This window comes from Motacilla alba, chromosome 21, assembly GCF_015832195.1.
Source record: "Motacilla alba alba isolate MOTALB_02 chromosome 21, Motacilla_alba_V1.0_pri, whole genome shotgun sequence".
NCBI lineage: Eukaryota > Metazoa > Chordata > Aves > Passeriformes > Motacillidae > Motacilla > Motacilla alba.
This window is the reverse complement of record NC_052036.1, coordinates 1,689,127-1,705,630: the sequence shown is the minus strand read 5'-3', so window position 1 is coordinate 1,705,630 and position 16,504 is coordinate 1,689,127. Positions and strand designations below refer to the sequence as shown.

Below are 16,504 nucleotides of genomic sequence, written 5' to 3'. Positions count from 1 at the left end.
GGGCCGTGGGGATCTCCGAGGGAGCTCGGCCTCGTCCCGCAGCGGGAAGGGCTTGGGGTGAGGCCAGGGATTGTTTTGCGGAAAGAAAAAGGGGAAGAAAGTCTGGCAGGGCTCCGGCAGGAAGGGAGAGCGGCAGGAAACGCGCGGGGCACGGAGCCAGGACGCGGCTGCAGCTGCCCGGCCCGGACAGAGCTTCATTTCAATGATTTTGGGGTGAAAAGAGTCCCTTCCTGGCTGAGCTGGGGACAGAGCTTCATTTCAATGATTTTGGGGTGAAAAGAGTCCCTTCCTGGCCAGCCCTGGGGATGGAGCTGGATTCAGATCATTTTGGGGTGAAAAGAGTCCGTTCTTGGCTGAGCTGGGGATAGAGCTTCATTCAGATCATTTTGGGGTGAAAAGAGTCAGTTCCTGGCTGAGCTGGGGACAGAGCTTTATTTCAATGATTTTGGGGTGGAAAGATTCAGTTCTTGGCTGAGCTGGGTTCCTGCAGCTGGGAGAGGCTGAGATCCCTGGGATCTGCTCAGGAGGCACAAATGGGATGGAAATAGGATGGGAATGGGAATGGGAATGGTGAGGAGCAGACGTGGATTCCCATTCCCAGATTCCTCCAGGGTGGAGCAGCATTGGGATCTCACCTTATTTCAATTATTTTGGGGTGAAAAGATTCAGTTCTTGGCTGATTTGGGTTCCTGCAGCTGGGAGAGGCTGAGATCCCTGGGATCTGCTCAGGAGGCACAAATGGGATGGGATGGGATCCATGGGGTGGAAATGGGAATGGTGGGGAGCAGACGTGGATTCCCATTCCCAGATTTCCTCAGGGATGCAGCAGCACTGAGACATCACTTTATCTCATTTTTTGGGGTGAAAAGATTCAGCTCTTGGCTGAGCTGGGTTCCTGCAGCTGGGAGAGGCTGAGATCCCTGGGATCTGCTCAGGAGGCACAAATGGGATGGGGATGGGAATGGTGAGGAGCAGACGTGGATTCCTGTTCCCAGATTCCTCTGGGGTGGTGCTGAGGTGGCATTTCCTCGTCCCCGAGGAGTCATTCCAGGTCCCCAGGCTGCTTGTGTAACTCTGCCTCTCATCCCTGACACGCCGGGGAGCAGTGGGAGGATTGAAATTTGGGAGTGGAGCTGGCACAGCCTCAGCCCGTCAGCAGAGAAACTGGGATCCCTCGAGGGAAGCAGGAGCAGTGGGCTCTGGAATTGCACCAGTGAGCAGGAAAAGGACATTTCAAACCCCAAAATCCAATGCTCTGGAATTGCACCAGTGAGCAGGAAAAATCCAATTTTAACCCCCCAAAACCCAGGGATGGACTTGGGCGTGGTGTGCCCTTGAAGGGTGGGAAATCAGGTGTTGGTCAGGCCCTGAGATGCAGAAAGAAAAATCCCTGAGCAGCAGGAGCAGGTTTGTCGGGAGGATTTGGGAATTTGAACTTTGGGATCTTTTTGCTTTCCACTTCCAGCTTATCTCCAAGTTCCTCTCCCCAGGAGCTTCCTTGAGATATAAAAGTACCTGAAAACGATGGATAAATGTCATTTTCTTTGCTCCCTGGATCTCCTCTACAGCCAAAGCAACCCCTGGGATCTCTGCCCTTGCACTCAAACCCTTTGGAACCTTTTCCCTCCAGCCCATACCCCAAATAAAAAGCTCCAATTTTTTTGCCCCTCGTGTTCCCCAGCCCCAAAAACATCTCCCTCCTCCACGGAGCCCAAATTTATCCATGGGCTGGGATAAAAACGGGCAGAAAATGATAGATGAATAAATGATTGAAGAGATGAATAAAGATGAATAGAAATGATGATTATATTGAATCACAGACGGCAAATCTGCTGCCTTGATTGCAGATTCCACAACGGCTGCTCCAGCTTCCCTGGAAAGAAAAGGATTCCCAGGAAATCCAGCTCTTCCCTCTTCCCCAGCTGCTCTTGGTGCCCGGCTATCAGCAGCGCCGGGAAACCGAGCGGAAGGATTGAACCTGGCAGCAGCTGCATGAAGGCACACAGCCCCAAACCCGGGCACCAAAAATAGCTGGGAGAGGGGGAGGAAAAAGAAAAAAACCCTGAAAAGAACCTTTTCAATGATTCCTTCTCCTTCCAAAAGCTTTGCCCCCGGGCACAGCCACGCTGCTGTTTGTGCGGGGGAGGCAGAGCAGAGGGGGAGAGCTGCCGTCTCTTTATTTTATATTTCTTTATGTTGTTATTCCACGGAAAATCTCCTTTTTTGTTGTTTTTTTGTTGTTTTTTTGGCTGTGTTTTCCATGTTTGCCAAGGGCTGGTGGTGGCAGATCGATGGTGGCCAGAGCCTCGGGCACTGAGCTCCAGCCTGGATTTCATTTTCCAGGGGGTTGGAGGGACTCTGGGGCTCTGCTGGGATGCTGGAGGGGAAAAAAAAGGGACAAGCCAGTGCTTTTTTCAGGAGATTATTCCTGGGATGAAGACACCCGGAGCCTCGGGCACCAATCCTGATGGTTCCTGCAGGAATTTTGAGGATTGAGGGTGTCCTGTCCTTTTCCTGAGAGCAGGACCAGTTCATGTCCCTTAAAATCCTATCCCTGCAGCTCAGGGCTGGGATTTTTCCAGCTTTGGCTGGAATATTTCATGAACCAACCTTTTAAATCCTGCTCCCACAAAGCCTGAGAAGCTCCCTGAACAAACTTAGGGTTTCAAACCCTTGGTGCCTGATGGATCCTGTCCCTCCAAACCCCATCCCTGCAGCTCAGGGCTGGGATTTTTGAACCTTGCCTGGAATATTTCATGAACAAACCTTTAAATCCTGATCCCACAAACCTGAGAAGCTCCCTGACTAAAATTAGGATTCCAAACCCTTGGTGCCTGATGATTCCTGCAGGAATTTTGCTGTTCCCTTGGGATTGAGGGTGTCCTGTCCTTTTCCTGAGAGCAGGACCAGTTCCTGTCCCTCCAAACCCCATCCTGCAGCTCAGGGCTGGGATTTTTCCAACTTTGCCTGGAATATTTCATGAACCAACCTTTTAAATCCCGATCCCACAAACCTGAGAAGCTCCCTGAACAAATTTAGGGTTTCAAATCCTTGGTGCCTGATGGGTTCATGTCCCTCCCTGCAGCTCAGGGCTGGGATTTTCAAACCTTGGCTGGAATATTTCATGAACCAACCTTTAAATCCTGATCCCACAAACCTGAGAAGCTCCCTGAACAAATTTAGGGTTTCAAACCCTTGGTGCCTGATGATTCCTGCAGGAATTTTGCTGCTGCCTTTGGATTGTCCTGTCCTTTTCCTGAGAGCAGGACCAGTTCCTGTCCCTCCAAACCCCATCCTGCAGCTCAGGGCTGGGATTTTCAAACCTTGCCTGGAATATTTCATGAACCAACCTTTTAAATCCTGACCCCACAAACCTGAGAAGCTCCCTGACTAAAATTAGGATTCCAAACCCTTGGTGGTGGGAGGTTTGACCACATTCCCAGGTGTGTGGGCAAAGAAATCAACCTCTGAGGGCTCTGCCAGGGAACACCCTCAGGTCTGCAGGGTTTGCTGCTCTCTGCCCTCCCCAAAATCATTCCAGGAGCACATTCCAGAGTCTGGGAATGCCTCCTGCAAGTGGCTGATGTCGTGTTTGCCTGGAGAGGGAGGCCTGGTGACCTCTGCAGCGGGGCTGGGGCAGCTCCTGGCTGTCACATCTGCCCGCTGCCGTGGAAAGGAAGCGGATCCCAAAAGCCTGGGCTGGATTTGTCCCTATCCAGGCGGGGCCCCACGTGTGTGGAGGAGCTTTTTGGTGTTCAGAGGCCCAAGGGCTGCTCCGGGTGGGTTTCAGGGGTGGTTCCCGAGGTTTTAAGGTCAGAATTCAGCACTTCAGGCAGCCTGGAAATGGGGGCTGGTGGTGCTGGGACGAGGATTTGTGCCTGGTGGGGCTGGATGGAGCAATGGTTATCCCTGTGGCAATTAGCACTGCTGTTAATTAACAGAACAATGCCGCTAAATGAATTTGCTGGGGGTGTCCTCCCAGCCCTGGAATCACCTCCTGGATCATCTCCATCTCTTTTCCCAGCCCTGGAAATCATTCCCGAGGGATTCAGCCCCGAGGTTTTGACACCCCAGTGGGATTAACGAGTCCCTCAGCCCCTCTGATCCTCGCTCACCCCTTCCTGGCCTCCCAGCCAGTCATCGCAAGCCACCAATTAACGATTCCTTGCTGCTAATTAACGATTCCTCCTCGCTGCTCCGTTGCAGGGCAACCATCGATGAGGTGGAAACGGACGTGGTGGAGATCGAGGCCAAGCTCGACAAGGTGAGGGCAGATGGGGGCCTGAGGGGCACTGGGCCCTGTTTCTGGTCCCTGCTCAGGAATGGGGTCCCTCCAAGTGTCCCCTAAAATCTGAGCCCGTTTCCAGGTGTTAAATTGATGTTTAGCACCCCAGGCTTGTCCCCAGACAGGTGGGGCAGAGATTGAAGCAAAGCTCGACAAGGTGAGGGCAGATGGGGGCCTGAGGGGCACTGGGCCCTGTTTCTGGTCCCTGCTCAGGAATGGGGTCCCTCCAAGTGTCCCCTAAAATCTGAGCCCAGGTGTTAAGTTCATGTTTAGCACCCCCGGCTTGTCCCCAGGGCTCCTCTGAGCTGGGACAGGAGCTCCAGGCAGGCTGTTCCTTCCTGGGCTGGGATTTCATCCCTGTCCTGTCCCAGGGTGGGATTTTACCCATCCTTATCCCAGGGTGGGATTTTGTCCCTGTCCTGTCCTGGGTGGGATTTTGTCCCTGTCCTTTCCTGGGCTGGGATTTTATCCCTGTCCTGTCCCAGGGTGGGATTTTCCCCCTGTCCTGAGTGGGATTTTGTCCCTTTCCCTGTCCATGGTGGGATTTTCCCCCTGTCCTGGGTGGGATTTTGTCCCTTTCCCTGTCCATGGTGGGATTTTGTCCCTGTCCTGTCCCAGGGTGGGATTTTCCCCCTGTCCTGAGTGGGATTTTGTCCCTTTCCCTGTCCATGGTGGGATTTTGTCCCTGTCCTGTTCTAGGGTGGGATTTTCCCCCTGTCCTGGGTGGGATTTTGTCCCTGTCCCTGTCCCGGGATGGGATTTCCCCCCTGTCCCACCCGTGACAGTTCCCAGCTCAGCAGGGACAGGAAGGGTCCCTGTCCCAAAGCTCTGGGCCAGGTGTGGGACAAAGCCAGGCTGCTCCAAGCCTGGTGCTGAGCTCATGTCCCTGTCCCCGTGTCCCTGTGTGTGTATCCTGTCCCTGTCCCCATCCCCATGTGTGTCCCCATGTCCCTGTCCCCCTGTCCCTGTCGCTGTCCCCGTGTGTGTCCCCGTGTCCCTGTCCCCGTGTCCCTGTCCCTGTCGCTGTCCCCGTGTGTGTCTCCATGTCCCTGTCCCTGTCCCCATGTCGCTGTCACTGTCGCTGTCCCCGTGTGTGTCCCCCTGTCCCTGTCACCATCCCCATGTGTGTCCCCATGTCCCTGTCCCCCTGTCCCTGTCCCTGTCGCTGTCACTGTCCCCATGTGTGTCCCCGTGTCGCCGTCACTGTCCCCGTGTGTGTCCCCGTGTCCCTGTCCCCGTGTCCCTGTCCCTGTCGCTGTCCCCGTGTGTGTCTCCATGTCCCTGTCCCTGTCCCCATGTCGCTGTCACTGTCGCTGTCCCCGTGTGTGTCCCCCTGTCCCTGTCACCATCCCCATGTGTGTCCCCATGTCCCTGTCCCCCTGTCCCTGTCCCTGTCCCTGTCACTGTCCCCGTGTGTGTCCCCGTGTCGCTGTTGCTGTCCCCATGTGTGTCTCCATGTCCCTGTCCCTGTCGCTGTCGCTGTCCCCATGTGTGTCCCCGTGTCCCTGTCGCTGTCGCTGTCCCGGTGTCGCTGTCCCCAGCTGGTGAAGCTGTGCAGCGGCATGCTGGAGGCGGGCAAGGCGTACATCACCACCAACAAACACTTCGTCAGCGGCGTGCGGGACCTGTCCCAGCAGTGCAGGAAGGACCAGATGATCTCGGTGAGCCCGGGGGCTGCCCAGGATCCTGCTCGGGGGGCTGGGGATGCTCAGGGGGCTGAGGATGCTCAGGATCCTGCTCGGGGGGCTGGGGATGCTCAGGATCCTGCTCAGGGGGCTGGGGATGCTCAGGATCCTGCTCGGGGGGCTGGGGATGCTCAGGATCCTGCTCGGGGGGCTGGGGATGCTCAGGATCCTGCTCGGGGGGCTGGGGATGCTCAGGATCCTGCTCGGGGGGCTGGGGATGCTCAGGGGGCTGAGGATGCTCAGGATCCTGCTCAGGGGGCTGGGGATGCTCAGGATCCTGCTCGGGGGGCTGAGGATGCTCAGGATCCTGCTCAGGGGGCTGGGGATGCTCAGGATCCTGCTCGGGGGGCTGGGGATGCTCAGGATCCTGCTCGGGGGGCTGAGGATGCTCAGGATCCTGCTCGGGGGGCTGGGGCTGCCCAGGATCCTGCTCGGGGGGCTGGGGCTGCCCAGGATCCTGCTCGGGGGGCTGGGGGTTGCTCAGGTTCCTGTTCCTGGCTCAGTGTGGGCTGGGTTCTGCTCAGGTCCCTGCTGGTGGCACAGGAAGGGCTGGGGGATGCTCAGGGTGCTGGGGATGCTCAGGGGGGCTGGGGATGCTCAGATCCCTGCTGCTGGGAATGGATCACAAATCCAAGCCCCTCACGCTGCTTAAGCTGCCACTGAAAATGAGATTTGGTGGGAAGTCAGAGTGAGATCCACTGGAAATGAGATTTGTGTTTGGAGGGATGCAGAGAGTCTGGTAACTCCAGGCCGGGAGGTCAGAGATCCTTTTAAAATGAGATTTGCTGGGAGGCCAGGCTGAGATCCATTTAAATGAGAGTTGGAGGGAGGTCAGTGAGATCCATTTAAATGGGATTTGGAAGAGATCAGGGTGAGATTCACTTAAAGTGAGAGTTGGAGGGAGGTCAGAGAGATCCAATTAAATGAGATTTGGAGAAGATCAGGGTGAGATCCATTTAAATGAGATCTGGAGGGAAATCAGGATGAGATTCACTTAAAATGAGATCTGGAGGGAGGTCAGAGAGATCCATTTAAATGAGATTTGGAGAAGATCAGGGTGAGATACACTCAAAATGAGATCTGGAGGGAGGTCAGGCTGAGATCCATTTAAACGAGATCTGGAGGGAGGTCAGGCTGAGATCCATTTAAATGAGATTTGGAGGGAAATCAGAGTGAGATTCACTCAAAATGAGAGTTGGAGGCAGGTCAGTGAGATCCATTTAAATGAGATTTGGAGGAGATCAGAGTGAGATCCATTTAAATGAAATTTGGAGGAGATCAGGCTGAGATCCATTTAAAATGAGATCTGGAGGAGATCAGGGTGAGATCCATTTAAAATGAGATCTGGAGGAGATCAGAGTGAGATACGCTCAAAGTGAGATTTGCTGGGAAATCAGAGTGAGATCCATTTAAACGAGATCTGGAGGAGGTCAGGCTGAGACCCCCTGGAGGAGGGGTCCCTCTCTGAGCAGAGCAGGCTGCCAGTTCCCTTCACCTTTTATTTTTTTTAAATTGTATTTTATTTCATTTTTATCGTGTTGTATCCTATTTAATTTTTTTTTTTTCTTTTTCAGGAGTGCCTGGATAAATTTGGGGACAGCCTGCAGGAAATGATCAATTACCACATGGTGAGGATCCTCCCCAAACCTCCCCAAAACCTCCCCAAAACCAGGCAGCGGCTCCCCCTGGGCGCTCCGGAGCCGCGCTCGGGGCTCAGGCAGGGGGGAGAGGCTGCGGCAGCAATGATTTGGGAATTCGGGAATGATTTGGGAATTCCCGGCCGGCTTCGGGCTCTTCCCCACTTCCCTGGATGCAGCGCTGAGGAGCCGGTGCCCTCCTCCGGCGGCACCGGGAATTCGGGATGGGAGGGACCCGGGAAACCGGGAATTCGGGATGGGAGGGACCCCAAGGATTCGGGATGGGATGGATCCCAGAAAAACCTGGGAATTCGGGATGGGAGGGACCCGGAAAACCGGGAATTCGGGATGGGAGGGACCCCGGGAAACCGGGAATTCGGGATGGGATGGATCCGGAAAACCGGGAATTCGGGATGGGAGGGACCCGGGAAACCGGGAATTCGGGATGGGAGGGACCCCGGGAATTCGGGATGGGATGGATCCGGAAAACCGGGAATTCGGGATGGGATGGACCCGGGAATTCGGGATGGGAGGGACCCGGGAAACCGGGAATTCAGGATGGGATGGACCCCGGGGATTCGGGACGGGAGGGACCCGGGAAACCGAGAATTTGGGATAGGATGGACACAGAAAAACCAGGAATTAGGGATGGGATGGACCCCGGGAATTCAGGATGGGATGGACCTGGAAAACCCGGAATTGGGGATGGGATGGATCCCAGAAAAACTGGGAATTCGGGATGGGATGGATCCTGGGAATTCGGGATGGGTTGGGCACTGGAAAACCGGGAATTTGGGATGGGATGGGCCCGGAAAACCCGGGAATTTGGGATTTTTTCCCCCCTTCTTCAAAACAATTGTTATTATTTTCCTTTTTCAAAAGAATTGATTTTTCCCCTCTTTTCTCTTCCAGATCCTGTTTGACCAGGCCCAGAGGTCGGTCCGGCAGCAGCTGCACAATTTTGTCAAAGAGTGAGTGTTGGGTGTTCGTCCTTCCCTCGATTTGCAGCTTCCAGAGCCTCGCATTCCCCCTGTGCTGGCTGTGCTGGGAGCAGAACCAGAACCCCCCAAAATCCATCTGCAGGGCTGGCAGGATGAGCATCCCAAAATCCATCTGCAGGGCTGGCAGGATGAGCATCCCAAAATCCATCTGCAGGGCTGGTCCTGAGGATAAACCCATCCCAAAATCCATCTGCAGGGCTGGTCCTGAGGATGGACATCCCAAAATCCATCTGCAGGGCTGGCAGGATGAGCATCCCAAAATCCATCTGCAGGGCTGGCAGGATGAGCATCCCAAAATCCATCTGCAGGGCTGGTCCTCCAGGATGGACATGCCAAAATCCATCTGCAGGGCTGATCCTCCATGACAAACCCATCCCAAAGTTCACATCTCTGCAGGCCAAACCCATCCCAAAATCCATCTGCAGGGCTGATCCTGAGGATGGACATCCCAAAATCCATCTGCAGGGCTGGTCCTCCAGGATGAGCATCCCAAAATCCATCTGCAGGGCTGGTCCTCCAGGATGGACATCCCAAAATCCATCTGCAGGGCTGATCCTCCATGACAAACCCATCCCAAAGTTCACATCTCTGCAGGCCAAACCCATCCCAAAATCCATCTGCAGGGCTGATCCTGAGGATGGACATCCCAAAATCCATCTGCAGGGCTGGTTCTCCAGGATGAGCATCCCAAAATCCATCTGCAGGGCTGGCAGGATGAGCATCCCAAAATCCATCTGCAGGGCTGGTCCTGCAGGATGAGCATCCCAAAATCCATCTGCAGGGCTGGTCCTCCAGGATGGACATGCCAAAATCCATCTGCAGGGCTGGTCCTCCAGGATGAGCATCCCAAAATCCATCTGCAGGGCTGGTCCTGAGGATAAACCCATCCCAAAATCCATCTGCAGGGCTGGTCCTGCAGGATGAGCATCCCAAAATCCATCTGCAGGGCTGGTCCTCCAGGATGGACATGCCAAAATCCATCTGCAGGGTTGATCCTGAGGATAAACCCATCCCAAAATCCATCTGCAGGGCTGGTCCTGAGGATGGACATCCCAAAATCCATCTGCAGGGTTGATCCTCCAGGATGAGCATCCCAAAATCCATCTGCAGGGTTGATCCTCCAGGATGAGCATCCCAAAATCCATCTGCAGGGCTGGTCCTGAGGATAAACCCATCCCAAAATCCATCTGCAGGGCTGGTCCTCCAGGATGGACATCCCAAAATCCATCTGCAGGGCTGGCAGGATGAGCATCCCAAAATCCATCTGCAGGGCTGGTCCTCCAGGATGGACATCCCAAAATCCATCTGCAGGGCTGATCCTCCATGACAAACCCATCCCAAAGTTCACATCTCTGCAGGCCAAACCCATCCCAAAATCCATCTGCAGGGTTGGTCCTGAGGATGGACATCCTGAAATTCAGATCCTGCAGGACAAACATCTTCAAGTTCAGCTCCCAATAATAATAATCATAAAACAAAATCAAAAATAATAAAATTAAATCAAAAAACAATAATAAAATAAAAAATATCTTTCCCACCTCTCTAAAGAATGACTTGACTGAAGCTGGAAAGGACACGCTGGGCTGAGCTGGGATCCTGCTGGCACCCACAGTTTATTCTCACCTTCTGACCCTGATTTCGCCCAATTTCTCCCCATTTCTCCCCATTTCTCATGCCCAGCGGTGTGAGGAAGTTCAAGGAGACCAAGAAGCAGTTGGACAAGGTGCGGGAGGACACGGAGATCTCGCTGGTGAAGAACGCGCCAAAACAATAAAATAGAACCAAAACCAGCCATAAAATAATCATCAAATAAACCCAAAAATAACCGTAAAAATCTAAATTAAAAAGAAAATCTTTCCCAGCTCTCTAAAGGCTTGGCTGAAGCTGGAATGGACGCGCTGGGCTGAGCTGGGATCCTGCTGGCACCTGGAGCAGGATCTTGGTGTGGCCACTGCTCCTCCTTGGTGTGGCCACTGCTCCTCTCCCCAGTTCATTCTCACCTTCTAACCCTGATTTCCCCCCGTTTCCCCCCGTTTCTCCCCGTTTCTCCCCGCTGCTGGCCCCCAGCGACATGAGGAAGTTCAAGGAGACCAAGAAGCAGTTGGACAAGGTGTGGGAGGACACGGAGATCTCGCTGGTGAAGAACGCGCCAAAACAATAAAATAGAACCAAAACCAACCATAAAATAAACCCAAAAATAATCATAAAAATCTAAATTAAAAAGAAAATCTTTCCCAGCTCTCTAGAGGCTTGTCTGAAGCAGGAATGGACGCGCTGGGCTGAGCTGGGATCCTGCTGGCACCTGGAGCAGGATCTTGGAGTGGCCACTGCTACTCTCCCCAGTTCATTCTCACCTTCTAACCCTGATTTCTCCCAATTTCTTCCCGTTTCTCCCCGTTTCCCCCCGCTGCTGGCCCCCAGCGACGTGAGGAAGTTCAAGGAGACCAAGAAGCAGTTCGACAAGGTGCGGGAGGACATGGAGATCTCGCTGGTGAAGAACGCGCAGGCGCCGCGGCACAAGCCGCACGAGGTGGAGGAGGCCACGGGCACCCTGAGCATCACCAGGAAGTGCTTCAGGCACCTGGCCCTGGACTACGTGCTGCAGGTGGGGCCTCGGGCTCTCCAGACCCTCGGGTTTCCGCTTTCCTGTTCTTCGCGTTCAGTGTGCGGGTGTGGGGTTCATACAGGGGGAATTGTCCTGCTCCAATTCAGGATTTTCCTGGTTTTCCTGGATGTTCCCGTGTCCCCGGTGGCTGTTGGGCAGCTCCAGATGCCTCAAATTCAGGATTTTCCTGATTTTCCTGGTTTTCCTGGATGTTCCCATGTCCCTTGAGGCTGTTGGGCAGCTCCAGATGCCTCAAATTCAGGATTTTCCTGATTTTCCTGGTTTTTCTGGATGTTCCCATGTCCCTTGAGGCTGTTGGGCAGCTCCAGATGCCTCAATTTCAGATCTTCCAGATTTTCCTGGAAATCCAGGATTTTCCTGACTTTGCTGGATGTCTCTCATGGCTGTTGGGCAGCTCCAGATGCCTCAAATTCAGGATTTTCCTGATTTTCCTGACTTTTCTGGATGTCCCTGGTGGCTCCTGGGCAGCTCCAACTGCTCAAATTCTGATTTTCCTGATTTTTCTGGGTGTCCCTAAGTCCCTGGTGGCTGTTGGGCTGCCCCAGATGCCACAAATCCAGGATTTTCCTGATTTTCCTGGATGTCTCTGAGAGCCTTGTGGCTGCTTAAAATTCAGGATTTTCCTGATTTTCCTGGTTCTTCTGGATGTCCCTGAGTCCTGCTGGTTGTTGGGCAGCTCCAGCTGCCTCAAATCCAGGATTTTCCTGATTTTCCTGGGTGTCCCCATGTTCCTGCTGGCTCCTGGGCAGCTCCAACTGCTCCAATTCAGAATTTTCCTGATTTTTTTTCTTGTTTAAAATTTCGATTTAAACCCTACACTAAACTCTCCTCGGAGTGGGGATGTTGGATTAAGGTTTGTTTTTTTTCTTAATTTATTTTAAATTTAATTTATTTGATCCCGGCGGGTTTGGGGATTCCCAGGCTGGCTTTGCTGCTGCTGCTGAGAGGAATATTTTGATTTTTTTCCCCCTCCCAGATCAACGTGCTGCAGGCCAAGAAGAAATTCGAGATCCTGGACGCGGTAAGGAGGAAAATCCAATTTTTGGGGGGGATTTTCGGGGTGCTGCTTTCCCCTCTCTGCACCCACAGCGAAGTGGAAGGAAGGAGAAAGGGGAGAAATAACTTGGGGAAAGTCAAAAATAAAGAATTAAGAAAGAAAAATCGAAGAAAGGCAAAATAAATTATTTTGGGTGGGGGGAGAAAAAGGGTTTAGGGTTTTTTGCTCTGTGTGCCCACAGGGAAGTGGAAGGGGAAAAGGGACAAATTGCTTTGGGAATGTAAAAAATAAAGAGTTAAACCTATTTTTTTGGGGGAGAAAAAGGGTTTAGGGTTTTTTGTCTGCCCCAGGAAATGCTGCTGTGTGCCCACAGTGAAGTGGAAAAGTAAAAAATAGAAGTTTAAACCCATTTTTTGGGGGGAGAAAAAGGTTTAGGGTTTTTATTCTCCTCCAGGAAATGCTGCTGTGTGCCCACAGTGGATGAATTGCTCTGGGAAAGGAAAAAATAAAGAGTTAAACCTAATTTTTTTGTGGGGGGAAAAAAGGATGAGGGTTTTTCACCCTGGCCCTGATCCAGCTGTTGTTTCTCTCCCCAGATGTTGTCAAAAAATCTCAAATAAAATCTTCCATTTAATTCCAAACCCCAACTTACACCCCCAAAATTCTAAAATCCCCAATCCCAGCTGCAGCCGTTGTTTCTCTCCCCAGATATTGCCCCAAAAAAGTCTCAAAATCTTCAATTTCATTCCAAACTTTGACTTCCAACCCCCAAATTCCAAGATTCCCCTTCTCCAGCTGTTGTTTCTCTCCCCAGATGTTGTCAAAAAATCTCAAATAAAATCTTCCATTTCATTCCAAACTCCAAATTACAACCCCAAAATTCAGAAACCTCCCTGCATTTCCAGCTCCAGCTGTTGTTTCTCTCCCCAGATGTTGTTGAAAAAGTCTCAAAATCTTTAATTTCATTCCAAACTTTGACTTCCAACCCCAAAATTCCCAGATCCCCCGCTCCAGCTGTTGTTTCTCTCCCCACATATTGTTGAAAAAGTCTCAAAATCTTCCATTTCATTCCAAACTCCAACTTCCAACCCCAAAATTCCCAGATCCCCTGCTCCAGCTGTTGTTTCTCTCCCCAGATGTTGTTAAGAAGGTCTCAAAATCTTTAATTTCCTTCCAAACTCCAATTTCCAACCCCAGGACTGCCCAATCCCCTGCTCCAGCTGTTGTTTCTCTCCCCAGATATTGTCAAAAAATCTCAAACCAAATCTTGAATTCCATTCCAAACTTTGACTTCCAATGCCAAATTCCAAGATTTCCCTGCTCCAGCTGTTGTTTCTCTCCCCAGATGTTGTTCAGAAGGTCTCAAAATCTTGAATTTCATTCCAAACTCCGACTTCCAACCCCAAAATTCCAAGATTTCCCCGCTCCAGCTGTTGTTTCTCTCCCCAGATGTTGTTCAGAAGGTCTCAAAATCTTGAATTTCATTCCAAACTCCGACTTCCAACCCCAAAATTCCAAGATTTCCCTGCTCCAGCTGTTGTTTCTCTCCCCAGATGTTGTCCTTCATGCACGCCCAGTTCACCTTCTTCCAGCAGGGCTACAGCCTCCTGCACGAGCTCGACCCCTACATGAAGAAGCTGGCCACCGAGGTGAGGGGCCCCGGCCGCTCCTGGCCCTGAACCCCGGCAGGATTTGGGCTTTTCCCTCTTCTGGGAACGCCCCGAGCTGCTCCTGGGGGTGCTGCAGGAGGGGGTGCCCGCCCAGAGCTGGCATTTTGCCTCCTTTTGCCCCTTTTTGTTCCTTTTTGCCTTTTTCTTCCCTCCTTTTTCCCCTTCTTTTTGCCCCTTTTTCCCTCCTTTCCCCCTCCTTTCTGACTCCTTTTTTTTGCCTTTTTCTTGCCTCCTTTTCCCCTCCATTTTCTATGCTTCCCCCCTCCTTTTTCCCCTTTTTTCCTCCTTTTCCCCACCTTTTCTCATCCTTTTTCCCCTTTTCCCCCTCCTTTTCCCCTCCTTTTTCCCCCTTTCCCCTCCTTTTCCCCCTTTTTCCTCCTTTTCCCCTAATTTTCCCCTTTTCCCCTCCTTTCCCCTCATTTTCCCCCTTTTCCCACCTTTTCCCCTCCTTTTCCCTCATTTTCCCTTTTTTCCTCCTTTTCCCCTCCCTTTTCCCCTTTTCCCCCTCCTTTCCCCTCCTTCCCCCCCCCTTTTTCCTCCTTTTCCCCTCCTTTTCCCTCATTTTCCCCCTTTTTTCCTCATTTATCCCTCCTTTTCCCCCTTTTTTCCTCATTTTCCCCTCCTTCCCCCCCCTTTTTCCCCTTTTCCCCTCCTTTTCCCTCATTTCCCCCCTTTTTTCCTCCTTTCCCCCCTCCTTTTTTCCTCCTTTTTCCCTGTTTTTCCCCCTTTTCCCCTTTTCCCCCTTTTCCCTTTCTGGTTCTTTGGGGTTCCGGATGTCTCCGTGCCCTCCTCCCCGTCCTCTCCATCCCCATCCTGACTTTCCCCTTTTCCTCAGCTGGACCAGCTGGTGATCGACTCGGCCGTGGAGAAGAGGGAGATGGAGCACAAGCACGCCCTCATCCAGCAGAGGGTGAGCCAGGATGCCAAAATTCCACATTTCCCTGGAAATTCCGATTTTCCTGACTTTCCTGGATGTCCCTGGTGGCTGTTGGGCAGCTCCAGATGCCCCAAATCCTGATTTTCCTGACTTTTCATGGAAATTCTGGATGTGCCCGAGTCCCTGGTGGCTGTTGGGCAGCTCCAGGTGCCCCAAATCCTGATTTTCCTGGAAATTCCGGATTTTCCTGACTTTTCTGGATGTCCCTGGTGGCTGTTGTGCAGCTCCAGATGTTCAAATCCAGGATTTTCCTGATTTCCCTGACTTTCCTGGATATTCCTGAGTCCCTGGTGGCTGTTGAGCAGCTCCAGGGGCCCCAAATCCTGATTTTCTGGAAATTCCTGATTTTCCTGACTTTTCTGGATGTCCCTCATGGCTCCAGATGCTTCAAATTCAGGATTTCCCTGATTTTCCTGATTTTTCTGGATGTCTCGAAGACCCTGGTGGCTCCTGGGCAGCTCCTGATGTCCCAAATCCTGATTTTTCTGGAAATTCCTGATTTTCCTGACTTTTCTGGATGTCCCTCATGGCTCCAGATGCCCCAAATCCAGTATTTTCCCGATTTTCCTGACTTTTCTGGATGTCTCCAAGACCCTGGTGGCTCCTGGCCAGCTCCAGGTGCTCAAATCCAGGATTTTCCAGATTTTTCTGGGTGTCCCCGAGAGCCTCGTGGCTGCCTCAAATTCAGGATTTTCCTGATTTTCCTGGAAATCCAGGATTTTCCTGACTTTTCTGGATGTCCCTGGTGGCTGTTGGGCAGCTCCAGATGCCTCAAATCCAGGATTTTCCTGATTTTTTCTGACTTTTAATTTTTTTCAATTTCAATTTCAATCCTCCGTTTAATTTTTAAGTCAAAATAAAATTATTTTTTTAAGCAGAATTCCAAGGGGATCAGAATTCCAAGGGGATCAATTTCTTTTTGCCCTCACGACAGAATCCGAGGCATCTCAGATTTCCCACCCTTGGCAAGGATTCCCAACCTGAACGTTGACAATAAATAATTATTATTAATATTAATAATAAAATAATTCATTTCTTTTTCTTTCCCTCCTCCCTGTGCTGCTGCCTGGCCCTGCAGACCCTCCTGCAGGTGAGTTCCCACCTGGATCTCCACCCTGATCCCAGAAATCCCAGAAATCCTGTCAGAGTCAGAAATCCTGCCCCAAACTTTGGGATTTTGGCAGATTTGTCCCTTTTTTGTGTTTTATTAAAGTATCTCCACCCTGATCCCAGAAATCCTGTCAGAGTCCTGTCCCAAAATTTGGGATTTTGGCAGATTTCTTCCTTTTGGATGCATTATTAATCCCTCTCCACCCTGATCCCAGAAATCCTGTCCCAAACTTTGGGATTTTGGCAGATTTCTCCCTTTTGGATGCATTATTAATCCCGATCCCATTAATCCTGTCAGAATCCTGCCCCAAACTTTGGGATTTTGGCAGATTTGTCCCTTTTTTGTGTTTTATTAATCCATCTCCACCCTGATCCCATGGATCCTGTCCCAAACTTTGGGATTTTGGCAGATTTCTCTCTTTTTGATGCATTATTTATCCCGATCCCATGGATCCTGTCCCAAACTTTGGGATTTTGGCAGATTTCTCTCTTTTTGATGCATTATTAACCCCGATCCCATGGATCCTGTCCCAAACTTTGGGATTTGGGCAGATTT

General features: G+C 51.8%; 1 protein-coding gene across 4 annotated transcripts in view; it reads left to right on the top strand.

The window, feature by feature from the left end:
• The window catches only part of ACAP3 (ArfGAP with coiled-coil, ankyrin repeat and PH domains 3), a 60,621-nt gene that overhangs the window by 24,179 nt on the left and 19,938 nt on the right, over positions 1–16,504 (top strand). For all 4 annotated transcript variants that reach the window (XM_038159850.1, XM_038159849.1, XM_038159848.1 and 1 more), the window contains exons 2-10: positions 4,207–4,264; positions 5,827–5,946; positions 7,545–7,598; positions 8,520–8,578; positions 11,030–11,213; positions 12,211–12,255; positions 13,785–13,880; positions 14,737–14,811; positions 15,917–15,928. In XM_038159850.1, the coding sequence (XP_038015778.1) occupies positions 4,207–4,264; positions 5,827–5,946; positions 7,545–7,598; positions 8,520–8,578; positions 11,030–11,213; positions 12,211–12,255; positions 13,785–13,880; positions 14,737–14,811; positions 15,917–15,928 (703 nt within the window). The remainder of the gene's footprint in view (positions 1–4,206; positions 4,265–5,826; positions 5,947–7,544; positions 7,599–8,519; positions 8,579–11,029; positions 11,214–12,210; positions 12,256–13,784; positions 13,881–14,736; positions 14,812–15,916; positions 15,929–16,504) is intronic.